At 37.0% G+C, this 13,677-nt stretch overlaps 1 protein-coding gene across 1 annotated transcript in view; it reads left to right on the forward strand.

Annotated features, from left to right (window-relative positions):
* TRAF3 (TNF receptor associated factor 3) overlaps window positions 1-13,677 on the forward strand; it is a 68,426-nt gene that overhangs the window by 43,170 nt on the left and 11,579 nt on the right. The window contains exons 6-10 of the mRNA XM_009280850.1: window positions 2,129-2,233; window positions 3,140-3,307; window positions 7,977-8,057; window positions 10,748-10,822; window positions 12,629-12,721. Coding sequence (XP_009279125.1) covers window positions 2,129-2,233; window positions 3,140-3,307; window positions 7,977-8,057; window positions 10,748-10,822; window positions 12,629-12,721 — 522 coding nt within the window. The remainder of the gene's footprint in view (window positions 1-2,128; window positions 2,234-3,139; window positions 3,308-7,976; window positions 8,058-10,747; window positions 10,823-12,628; window positions 12,722-13,677) is intronic.

The following is a 13,677-nucleotide window of genomic DNA, read 5'->3' on the forward strand; positions in this document are numbered from 1 at the left end:
GCCTTTCCCTCATCCACTAGGCGGGTCACCTGGTCATAGAAGGAGATCAGGTTGGTCAAGCAGGACCTGCCTCTCATGAACCCGTGCTGGCTGGGCCTGATCCCCTGGTTGTCCCGCTCATGCCTTGTGAGCGCCCTCAAGATGAACCGCTCCATAATCTTCCCCGGCACCGATGTCAGGCTGACAGGCCTGTAGTTCCCCGGATCCTCCTTCCGGCCCTTCTTGTAGATGGGCGTCACATTGGCAAGCCTCCAGTCGTATCATTTCACTGATACGCTCTTCACTGTTTTTCCCAGCAAAACTTTGTGTTGCCTTTGAAAGGTTGAGAGTAGAGAAAATGTTTTGATTTACATGGTTTATGCAGTTTTTATATTAGATTTTTCTAAAGCGTTTAGTAAATTCTTTGTGTTAGTAGTCTTTCCTGCCTAAATGAATACTTGTAATAGTAACCATTTTCAAGAAAAGGTTAGTGGGTACGTTAATCTCTCCTTGTCTTAACTCAAAATAGTTCTCTGAACAGTGCTCAGCGTAATTCAGTTTTGACATGGATGGGCTCTCCAGGAGCTCAGACCAATAATCATGATGCCTACTTTATTTGGGTTTTTTAACTCTGACTTTCTAGCTCCCAGTATACATAAATATGTATGTTTGTTATGAAACTTCAAATATCTCTAAAACAGGAGGAGGACAAGAAGGGCAGTGTGTATTAAATACATGTTAGACTAACTCTGCAAGTCAGTGATTTTCATGAAACTGGAAACCTTTCCCCATAGAATACTGATGTCCAAAATCACTGAAGAGCTTTTAGACAGTCTTGGGAAAACAGTTTAAAAATTACCTTCTTACTTTAACTTCAGTCAGCAAAACTGTACCTAGTAACCTTTGAGTTACTTTGGAAAAAATACTACAGTACTGGCAAATTGATTATTCAAATGAGATTTGTTGATTCACTAAACTTTACATATGCATCTGAAAAGTAAACAGAAATCAGTGACCTGTGTCAGATGAGATTGAATGAGAATGGTTGCAGCGTTTCATTCTTCACTGATACTGGGGATAGATTCGTAGTCACTGTGGACAGAGCTGATCGTAATTTGTTGTTGTGGTTGTTAAATGTTAGCATGCAGAACCGTTCTGTAATTACAGTATCCCTGCAGTGTACACATTATCACAGAACTCTGTTTGTCAGAGAAGTAGTCATAGGTTGGGCTTGGTTCTTCGGTATTTCTTAATGGTCATGAAAGCAATTGCAAAATAACTACAAGTTTTTATCCCTCTGTTTTGGACTTCAAAATAGTAGTAATGGTCTTCAGTCCTCATCCCCAGTTCCTGCCCTTAGCCATGGGGCTTCCTGAGAGTGCAGTTATGTGGTCTCTTTATCTTCTATGGGGTATCACCCATAAAAGGTGAAAAATCCAAACCCTGAGCTCTCTATTTCTAACTTCTTGCAGTTCTATTATAGACAAAAATGCTGGAAAGCCTTATAAACATTAAAATGGAGAGATGGTTAAAGCCTGCTTCTCTGTGAAATAATAAATCTCCTCCAGTCTAAGACCTTAGAAAATGTCTTTAATTATGTGTTACCACTGAAGTGCAAGTAGGTGTTCCAACTAACCGGTCTAGTCATTGTGGGACTGCCTTCCATGAAATCCTTCCTCTCTGAACCACTGTGCTTTGGCTTTTTTTCGTCTTACGGTATTGTGCCTAATACACCAGCTTGGAAGCCACTGTGCTTTGGCTTTTTTTCATCTTACGGTATTGTGCCTAATACACCAGCTTCCCAAACAACGTAGAGAGTTCTAGCTTACGCAGGCCTATTATTGGCAAGCAAATAGCAAAAAATTTAGTCCTTTCTTGTACCTTTCACTTTCTTGTATTTATACTAAAAGTGAAACTTTAGTAGAGCATCTGTCCAAATATTCTCTTTCACTGGGCTGCTTCATAGTGGAGGAATCTCAGTGATGTGCACATTCAAGAAAAATTCAATGGTAGGACTTTATTTCTGGCACATAAAGCTGGAATTAAATGACACTGCTGTAGCCAACTTGCATGGCTTCTACTTTATTTGAATGTGCATATTCTTGAGTGGTTTTAAATTTCTAAAATGAAGTGATTTTTGATTTTTCAGGTATTTAAAGATAATTGTTGCAGGAGAGAACTACTTGCCCTTCAAATATACTGTAGAAATGAAAACAAGGGCTGTAAAGAACAACTATCTTTGGGTCAATTACTGGTAAGTAATCAAACATAGTCATAAGCTTCCTTTTGAGTTAAAGAATAAGAAGAAATCTTGCAAATTAAAAACCCAGTCCATTTCTTGACTTGCTTACACTAGTGGTTAATCTGATTTATAAATGTCAGAATAGAGTTAAACTGTTTTGAAACTTTTCAATGAGCTATAAGGAATTGTAGTCAAAAATCATGTGATTGTGTGACACTAAAGCTCAGAAATGTAAATGCATGAAGCAGATGAGAACTGGAGGGATAACTAAAATTGGGAAAAATCATAATGTGTACTTTACCAATGTGAGAAATTTGAATTCCTTTTTGGTGTGTTTTTTATTTTTATTTACCGGTCTTAATCCTCTCACGTAAGTGGTGGTTTATGCATGGAGTTAAACCTTTGACCTCTCCGGACTTGTACAAAATAACCTGTAGCTTTGTTTCATGAAGGCGTAACATAGCACTAATCTGGTAATTTAACAGTCTGAAGGGATGGCTACACAGCAGTCTGCAGTGAGATGTGTAGGTACTTAAACTTGCTTTGAATGAGCAAGCTCAGGTACTTAAACAACTGAAAGCAGCATCTATGTTTATGTGGAATAATATGCCTTGAAAAAGAATGCTTACCTTTTGTTTAAATAGCCTGTGTGGAATTTTCGACTGTGGCAGAATGCTTTTAGTATAAAAGTAGCTCACGTACATCTATAATACAGTGAAATCTGCTGTCTAGAGAGTAAAGTCAGAAATGTATTCCTGAGTAGATTTGTTAGTGTTTGCTCTTGCACAATATAGGGCACAAAATAATTTTGCTTACTTTAGTTCTTAGTTGTTTGATGTGGGATGTCTCAAAGGATAGAAGACGTGCACAAAACTTAGTTGGCTTGACTATTTTTTTTTTTTTTTTTGTATCTTTCAGATGCATTTGAAAACTGATTGTCAGTTTGAAGAACTCTCGTGTCCTCGTGCTGATTGCAAAGAAAAAATACTGAGAAAAGATTTGCCAGACCATGTAGAGAAGACCTGTAAATACCGGGAGACAACCTGTAAATACTGTAAAAGCCAAGTCCCAATGATTATGTTGCAGGTGCAGTATTTTCTTGTGTATATAGAACAAGATTCCATACATTAATGTTGAATAATAACTCTTCTTGTGCTTCTGTGTAGCTGCCAGTAGAGCCTTGGCCTCTCAGCCAGAATTAGTAAGTCAAAAAAGAAAATAGGCTGACTTTCAAAACACTTTCCCCCCCCCCCCCTCGCAGCTACTGCACTGACTGGGAAACATTCTCTTTTTTCTGATGTTCCAATACCGCATTTAAAAAAAATTCAGACCCACTGCATAATAGCGATACTAACGTAATTTTTGCTATGCTTTTTTATTTTGCTTAAATTGATACAATAAATGCAACTACCATCATAACAATTAAATGTTGTGCAGGAAAAGCATAAGCATAGCAACTGACTGGAGAAACAGCATCTTTCTGTATAATCCTTCTTGGGTACTGTGTGAGCTGTTATGAGAGGAAAGGAGGAAACAATGTAAAAACAAATTGTGTCTTGGCATAACCAGCAATGGTACATGACAGGCCTAGGCAGAGTTACTGCTGTTCTTGGCATATGAGTAGGTTGTCTGATAAGCAGCATGTTGTGAGAAGTATAGAGCCGAGGTTGAGAAAGTCATACTTACTTTACACACAGAATTGTAACTTGACTGTGTTTGCATTATTTCACATTGAACTCTATTATGCTGAATATCTCTTGCTGTAATTTTAACATTTTTTTTTAAATTCTGTTTACATCGTTTCCATGGTTTGACAGTCTCGGATTTTGGACTTAGTATAGTAAGATTTATAGTAAGATTTTGGACTTCTTAGTATAGTAAGAGTGATGTGAGACTTCACCTGACAAACAGTACACAAGAATACAAATGAAAATTAAGTTCTCAATGATGAGAAGCATTCTTAGCTTGGAGATGTCATTACAAAAAGGCATAAGTAGAATCTCAGCAAGTTCTGGTTTAGATCTGGCTTTCAATTATTTGCGTGTATACTTGCAAGGGCTGGTACTTTAGTAATTGTGCATTACCTAGCATAAGGTGGCTGAGATGTGAAAATACACAGAGAAATTTAAGTTTACACTCTGTTTATTCTTGCACATTCTGATACAGAGGTGAAACTGTATTTAGTTAGATTGTGGATGCTGTTCTCACAGAATTTTCTTTAGGCAGAGAGTGACATTAAACAATGCGTAGTGTCTTAACAGACAAAATCAGTGAGCATTAAATATGTCTTGTACAAACTGGATTTCCATATCTAAGCAACATGCTCACATGTTCCTTGTAAGCAGTTCCTTTTTATAGGAGCGATGTAGTTAAATTTTTGAGAGTCTGAAATCATCCTTACGTTTTGAGGAACAGAACTCTGTTTTAGTTTAAGAGCGTGCTCTTTTATCAGATGTTTATGGATTTGACATTTATGAAATCTTTGAACTAGTGGTAGCTTTCAAGATATTCAGAAGCTGAGACAAGTTTTAGTCTATCAGATTTTTAATTCACAGTGAAACCTATTTTAGACATACATGTTGGAAACAAGAATGGCATATTACTCTGAAGTACAGAAAAGAGTGTTTGTAAATAAAGTAATTGTTCTCCAAAATCTTAAGTGGTGGAATTCTGAGTTGCTTTAAGAGGTAATAGAATTGGCTTATGCAGAGAGCCAAAGAGGTTTGTTAAAATGTAGTTTTATGTTGAGATGTCACTATTTTGATTGTATTAAAGTTGGTACCACTATTCACCTGCCCTTAAAAGTTCTATAAAAAAATCTGCATTTATAAATCAGAACATTTCCAAGGAGTGTTACATGTTCTCATGTTATCATTGGCTTATATGTTTCAGTACATAGAAAAAGGACAGTTTTGCTTCCATGCTGCTTTAGGTGTGCAGAAAGCTCCACAGTTAGAGGACTAGCAATTGGCTGCTATTTTTTTTTTGCCTAGATTTTTAAAAGTTCAGTGATTGTAGAAATGCAGATGGTTTTATTTGTTGTGGCCTGATAAAATGTTACCTCATTGTACTTTGGTAATGAGAATCAGAAGCTTAATGAGACAGTACTTGTGAATGAAAGGCTCCTTTTGACTTCTCATTTGAGTCTTGTCACCCAGAGCTCGAGTTCATCTCTAGCTTCTGTAGCCTAAAATTTTCTCTAATGTAGTAATGACTGAAGCAGACCTCAGTGACTTGAACTGAAAATGGAGATAGAGGGAGCATACCGAGAAAAAAAGTATGCAAATGGAAACAAAAATAATTTTACCAGAGTACATATGGTTCATGTCTTCATAGAATCCCATGACCCGTTGGGTAGGAAATCCCCATTGTTGGAGGCAGACTCTTTAGTTAACAATGTTAGTACACATTTTTTTAGATTGCATTTGTCTTGCTTGCACTGTCACTAGGTGTGTTAACGTCTTAATTTCTTTTCTTTAAACCATCTAAAAAGTTGGGTTCTTTTGTCACAAAGCTACCTTTTCCATCTTGTAACTCCTGGCAGATAAAGATGGTGCATTGTTAAAACAGAAATTAGTAGCCTGAAATGCTTCTGAATTATATTTTTCTGTGGATAATCCACAAAACTATTTGGAAGTGCTTCTCCTATAAAATTGATACTTGGGCAGTCGTAGTATGATACAGATGTGGAAGGACAGCATTATTTAGTGCCTAGGCTCATCACTACCCCCCTGGCCACAAAAAGCCTGTCCCAGGCAGACCCGACCAAGGCAATCTGGACTCTACTCAGTAGTCTGAAATACCACTGAGCTGACTGGGACAGCCACTGGGGAAGACACAAGACGTTGTCATCTTGCTCCCTTGTCACTGCTCTGGAACCAGACATGTTCCCAGTGTGGCCCTGGCTTCTCTGGGGAGCCATATTAATATCCTGCCTTCCCCTCATCTGTGCCAGGTGCCCTGCATGTGGTGTCACCCATGTTTTATGCTGCGTTTGGCTTTTGGTTTTCTGTGCTTGACTGTGTGAATTTAGCTGGTCGGTAAGAGGATTCTGCCACTGGAATGGGATTAGGGTGGTATATCCTGAAGTCATTGGAAAGGCTTCCCTTGGTTTCAGTGGGTGGGCCCTGAGATGCGGAGTGAGGGGAGAGTGCTGAGAAGAAGTTGCATATCGCCTTTTTATCATGAACCAAGAGTCAATGTCATAGCCTTTGCCAGATCGGGTAGGTTAGAGAAGAGAGCGAGTTAAAATTAGGGAATGAATGTTAGAAGGGAGTATTATTTTTCTAGTTTTGTAGTTGATAAACCATTAAAGATGTTTGTAAGGCAGTAGGCTCCCAAAGCTGCGTGGTAGTGTGTGATGCCTCTCTTCAGCCTGATTACAGATGCGTTCAGAATGAGGGGGAGCCCAGGTCCAGTTCTTGAGTCTGAGCAGAAATGGTCCTATGAGCCATTGCTTATCAGAAGAGAACCACAGTCACCCTGACAGAGGTTACTCTGGGGAGAGATGGTCAGTCTGTTAGCATTGCTCCTGGTTAGGTATCCATGTTCTGGTGGGAAGGGACTGAAGCTAGCTCCTCACCCCCATGTTTTGGGAGGCTGTCCCAGCTCTCTGGCTAAGGAGCAACTTAGGCTTCCTTGCTTTCTGTCGCTGTGACTGTCTACCTGTGCTACACCAAGTCAACTAGAGAGAATAAGAAGGATGGCAGGATAGGCTTGCTTCAGAACAGCATACCTGATGATCTGTTTTTAAAAATGAGGAGATATACATTTTCAAATATTTGCAGATTTTCAACAGAGTTCTGAACCAAGGCCTTTCACATCTCAGAGCTTGGGTCTCCTTTATGTCTTGGTTTTGTTTCAAAAAACCAGACATCATTACTGGGCAAAAAGGGCATGCTATTTGTTCTTCCCTTTCTAACGGGGTTATAAATCCAGACCTTTGTTTCTTTTGCTCTTCTTAAGTACCAGAAATGAAACAGTTTGTTTCAAGTTGAATGGGACATGTCACTTGATGTGAAACGAAGTTTTTTTTTTTCCAGATTTTGTTGAGAAAAACTGAGAAGAAATGTAAATTCAATTAGCTTGGGCCTGATTTTCTTCCCTCCCTGTGGTGATACGGTTTGACAGCAATACTGAAGTATCTGTCATCATCTAGGTTCAGATCAAAGTGCCTGCCTGGCATCATGATAAAATTCAACATCTCTTTGAACTTTGGGTATATAACAGTGAGACTTAGTATCAGATGTTTGGGAATCAAAATTAGAAAAGAATTGGAAGGGGAATATCTGTACATAGGAAAGAGAGATTGTCTGAGAGTGGGCAATGTACGTTTCTGAAGAGCTTTTCCAGGCACTGTATACCCTTACTAAAAAGGACATCTACAGTGGTTCTGCTCGCTCTTAAAGATGCCCATTGTTGTGAGTAATTCTTGCGGACGAAAACTTGACTTTTATTATTGTTTCATTGCTCTAAGTAAAAACAATAAAATGGGAAGTAAATAGATTTACTCTGTGTGGGGAAAACACAAGAAAACCCTTATTTTTGCTTCAGAATATCAGCACATCTATTGAAAGCATAAACTGATGTTTGAGCAATTGTAGTTCTGTAACTCTGCACAATTAGGATAAACATTGAAAAAAATCTTACATGTTGTTTTTTAATTATTGTAGGATGCTTTTCTTTGCAGGTAAGTCCTCTCTTTAATTTCAGAGTAAGAGTTGATTTGTGGTGTGTTTTGCTTTTTCCTCTGTAGAAACATGAAGATACAGACTGCCCGTGTGTCATGGTTTCATGTCCCCATAAATGTAGTGTTAAAACACTCATGAGGAGCGAGGTAAGAAGTCATGCCCAGTGTTGTGCTGAAAAATTAAATAATTTTTTTTTTTTAGTAAGATCTCGCAAGAATTTTGCCAGAAGCCATTTCCTTATTAAAATGTGAGATCTAAAGAAAAGCTTTTTCTACCACACAGTTAAGTGTGATAACACTCAAATATTTTTAATGATTTCTTGAAAAACTATTTAAAAAGAAATAATTTCTTAGTTTTGTGTCATTATTACACTTGGCTTGTCCAAGATCAGCGCATGTCTTCCCTGCTTTCATTTTTACTAGCTTTCCCCCTGCCGTTCCCCCATTTGAAGCATTTGTTGAGCACAATAGAGCAGCATCTTGGGGTAGTTAGCTTATATTAAAATAAAAAGAGAGAATTAAAATTTAGTGCACATTGACAAGAGTTAGTAAAGACTAGAAAAATCATATAAATGTGTAGAATCATTCAATGGAAAAACTTAAATTATGATTAAATCTGTTAAATTTGGAAAAAATAATAACTGACACTTAAAGAATTAGTGTAAGATACAGGGTAATGTGAGTACAACATTCCAACAGCCAGATGCAACAATGCATAAAAATTTCTCTTAATGTGTAGAAGCTTGCAGTATTATATAGACCAGATTAAAAAAAAAATTAAAACCTGTCTTGTTTGAACAGATCAATGTTCTTGTACATAAACGAATATAAGTAGCATCTGTCAAAGTTGATGGGCGTTATTTTTTTCCTAAAAATAGAACTTACTCACCAACGATGGGGAAGATCTTATTTAAGTCTTCAGCACTCTGTAAGCCTCACTTAAGGAAAGTTAAGTTTCTGATCTGAGGATAAGCTTTTCTCTTTTCACTGATACTTTCTTCCTGAGTTGGATTTGTACTGTTTTTCAGTTATGCTTGTAAATCTTTAATCATGTCATAGTGCACACGGCACATAAGGCACCTGCCAAACACAGGGGCAGTCTTTTCCCCCAGGATAATGAAATATAAAATATATGATAGATACTGTACCTATTAACAGAAATTGAGCTGCTAAGAAAATAGAAAATATGTATACTGAGCCAATTCTATCAGTGCTTACTTCCAAGTTTAGATCCTGGTTCTGGAGCGCTTAGGCATATTCTCAAATCTTGACTTCAGCAGTTACTTTGAGAAGAGGTGTATCTGAGTGCTAATAAGAATTGACCCATTAAAGCCTGGGTCGTTACACATGTAGTCAGAATTGGGTTCTGAAACCATTGGTAGAATCAGAACTTTAAAGAGTCATCTTGCCCTGCATCATCTGTTGCTGTATGTTGCTTAATTTTTTTCTGATACTGTGAAAATGTATATATTACTTAGCTGCATGGTTAGGGACAATGACTCTAATGCAGAAAATGGGAAAATGCCTGCCTAACAGTTTGAGAAAATTCTGTAGTGTACAGCAAGTGAATATCTTTTTGTAGAATAAAAGGCAATTTTTCATGTTTAATTCATAACTCTTTGGCATTCTTGTAAAGCCTGTTATACCACGTGTCTCTTTCTTATTTAGTCTTATTTTTTTTCTGAACCACGTGTCTTTTGAAACTATACTGTGAATTTCTACAGCTAGTGTTTAGAACATAATAGGTGTATATCAGAGATGAGTGACCGATTGCATCTTGGTATCAGATTTTAAAGACTGTCCTGTCTGTTCCAGAGCTACACGTTCAAAGCAGAATTGGTTCACTACTTCCTTCCATGGAGGTGGATGAGCCGAGTCATGTGGGGCTTATGGTGTGGGAATTTCAAACGAGATTTTGAAACCCAGAAGAGTGATGCCAGCTGAGGAGCTAGACTCTAGCTCCTGTCTGCTTTGTGGGAAATACAAACTGCAGATCCTGTTTTTGAAGAGAGAGTGTTTGTTGCACTATCCCTTCCAAAAATGGCTCTTTGCTCCAACTTTTAGGCAGTTTGCATCCAGCTGCTGCCCTCTGTGCTGCAATGGCTGCTGTCTGTATATATGTATATGCTTCTGTGAATTGGTTTTTTTTAAATGAAAAGTGGTCTGTGCTCATAATAATCCAAGATATGGAATAAATCTCAATCTGTGAAAAATGCAGGCATTTTACTAATCAGTTTCAATCCTGTGTACTGCATTTTTTTTAAAGCTACTTAACTGTATCTATTCTAAAACTCTTTGTCTGTTTCATGCAGTACTTGTTTAGTGTTTTTTGTGTAATTTAACCATTAAATTTAGGCACGGAGAATTGCATGTTATGTTTTGAAAAATTGGTTCCTCATGAAATTATAATTAGAAAAAATGTACTTTACTACAGTGAAACTGACCTTAAGACTTGCTCAGAACACCAGTAAAAAAATCACTTGTTGAGAAAAGATTAGTCATTCATTAAAGTCAAATGAAATCATATAAATAATTGTAGAGTGTGTTCTTTTTGTTTGCTCTTTTAAAATTGGGTTGCCTATTGAAATAGTCTTTAGTAGAAGTTTCACTGTATATTAAATGTATCACACTGTATACTGTATTGGCATGTGTGTGTGGTTTACATATGTGTATATATAGTATTTGCACTTTAGGTCAGACTGGAGAAAATATACACACGTGTATTGTATGTTCTGCAAACGGCACACAATACAAACCTGATAACCTGTGCCCTTTATGTTTTGAGCATTATCATGCAAACGTCTTTTGCCAAAACTCACATTTTTTTCCTATTGCAGTTGAATGCACATTTGTCAGAATGTATTAATGCCCCAAGTACCTGTAGTTTTAAGCGTTATGGCTGCACTTTTCAGGTCAGTATATAACAATTATACTTCCCAGTTGATGAAAGTCTGCAAATAGAACCTAACTCTTTGACGTGAAAGTTCTGGACTTCTCTAGTCTCGGTTAAGAAAAAGTCATCCAGTTGCACCGAGTGATTATGCAGCAGATGTTTGGTTTTGCATTTTAAATAAACAATATAAAAAGCCCACATATTCCTGCAGTGGTTTGGGAGTTCAGTTACTAGGTACATCATGTTGAAATAGGAAGATGATACATTTGAAGAACTTTTTAACTTAGAATAAGAGGAAAGTCACTTTTTTTTCTTCAGAAAATAGACTAGTAACTTCAGTTGTTTCTATGAAAGTATTTCTTTTCTTGAGCCTAAGTATGTTTATATTTTCTCTCATTTGTGTGTCTTAATATTTTTATTAAGGTTAAACATAGGTTAGCACTCTTAAAACGTATTTTTATGTGCATTCATATGTCTGTGTGCACAGAGGTGTATAATCAAAGCATAGCATGAAATTTATTTTAAAAAAAAGTTTTCGATTTTAATCCTGGCAATCCCTGCGATATTTAAAAAAAAATTTAAAAAAGCGCCAAACCTCAGAGTTTAGTTTCAGTAGTATTATTCCAGTCTCTTCCAATATTCTGCTTCCCTTACCATATATCTTGGGGAATTTGGATGCTTATATAATGAAGAGATTAGTCAGGAAATTTCAGAAACCGCTGACAGGAAAAAATGGAGTTTAGTGTGATTCATTTGTTAGCCCATGATAACTTAAAGAGACAAGAACTGTAAGCACCAACACTTCTCAATAAACTACTTCCTGCAGGTATTTCCTGGTTCTTAAATAATGAGCATTCATCTTTTTGAGTGTTAACAGTAATGCTCTTAGTGGCAGAACTGATCAATGCTGTAACCCTGCCCACTGTTATGTCGTATGTATTGCCATTCATTTTATGTATCTATATGTGTGCATATATGTACATATATCCACATATATATTTTTAGTATTTTATATAGAGTACATACCTTGAGGATCATTGAAACCCTTTCAGTTGCTTTGCAGCATATCTACCATCAAAGCTAACATACTCTGCATTGCAAAACACTTACTGAGGTAGGTGTAATGCAACACAATACAAATAAAGTAAGTAATATGGTCTGCATCTTATGTACTCTGTATATGATCTATGTGTGTTCTGTAAACTTTTTATATAGTGGTTATTTGTAACAGCATTTATAGGTTGTGCAGAGGCAGCATATCTGAATATCGTAGAGCAATCATGGTGACATCTTAGGATGACAAACTAGGCATTGTAATATCTCTCAAAGTAGTTTATAAAGCTGGCAGTTTCCAGTGATTATAAATTTACCTTAAATATTTGTCTCTAATATTCAACTGAGGGAAAACTTAGTGCTTATGAAGCTGTTCATGAAATACAACAGAAGTTCTAAATTACGGTTTGGGGAATTGGACATTTTAGGTTTTTGTATGACTCAAGAGTTTTATTGTGCTTTATTTAGCGTAAAGCTAGACAGAAGATTCTAAAATACAATTCATTTTGTAAATCTTGTTCATCTTTATTGTCTCTGATGTATCAAGTACAGTGGATGGAGATATATGGCAGTTGTATAAAGCACTTGCTATATTAAATGTATTCCTGACTTTTGTAAATTCCCAAGTAGATTTCCCTTCTCTCTACAGTTCTGCAACATGCATCCGTGAACCAAAATATGTAGTGTTGGTTCGATGTCTTGATATACTCTTTCTTTGTAGGTTTAAAAGAAGTGGAATTGGCTAAAATGTATAAATTCTTTGTTGTCACAGGGAACAAACCAACAAATTAAAGCACATGAAGCCAGCTCAGCAGTGCAGCATGTTAACTTATTGAAAGAGTGGAGCAATGCTCTAGAAAATAAGGTATATCTTCTACTCACTTCTAATTTTCATTGATTTCTTTAAATCATATAAGAGTACTGGAAGAAGCGCCTTTTTTCTGTTTAACAGCTGTTCAACAGTACAGCTAAAGCACTAGTAGGCTCCAAACGCAATCAAGCCATTTAGTGTATCTGGTACCTTTGTTATAATAAAATGCTGTGAGAAACTTGGCTTCGCAACTCTATATACTATTTTCCTCATTGGTAACTTAATTAAAACACTTTCTTCACACAGATAAACAGTCCAGTATTAAACTTCCTCTCTGAGCTGCCTTCTTACAAAAGGGAGGGTTCAGAAAGCTGTGGCAGCGCTGTGAGCTGTATTTTTGCTACCTCAGTATTTTTCCAGAGGTAACATTATTAGAAATACCATGTAATAAACTGGTTATTTATTTTATTTATTTTTGTTCTTGCTCTCCAAACTTAATGACCTGCAAAGGTTAATTAAATTAAACATATTGTAACTCATGGGCATGATGATTTCTGCTTTAGTGCTAGGCCAGAATGAAGTTCATGGTGCAGTGCTTCCTTGGGACTCCTGGTTTTAGAATGTTTGGGATTTGGGAGATGCTGAAATCGTATCAGTATCAGCTACGATCTTGTGAATCGTTTGAATGACTTAACCATCTGTTCTCCAAATAAAATTTAAGGCTTTGATTTAAAAATGCAAAACTTCAGGACAAATCATTGGGGTTTTTTAAAATTTTTTGGAAAAGATTACTGTTTTACATAGCTATTAAAATAATGCTTCTGCTTTTTTTTTGGGGGGGGGGGAATCCCAGAATTACTAAACTATTCTACAAATGCAGGCAGAAGAGTCAGGAGCCCCTTTAGATTTTTCTAGAATGAGTTAAGTGAGTGTAACAATTCCAGTGTAAGCTCAGTGGCGGGGGGGGGGGGGGGGGGGGGGGGGGGTGGTGGGGGTGTCTGTGGGGGGCC

The sequence above is a fragment of the Aptenodytes forsteri genome, unplaced genomic scaffold, assembly GCF_000699145.1.
Source record: "Aptenodytes forsteri isolate BGI_AS27 unplaced genomic scaffold, ASM69914v1 Scaffold193, whole genome shotgun sequence".
Classification (NCBI taxonomy): Eukaryota; Metazoa; Chordata; class Aves; order Sphenisciformes; family Spheniscidae; genus Aptenodytes; species Aptenodytes forsteri.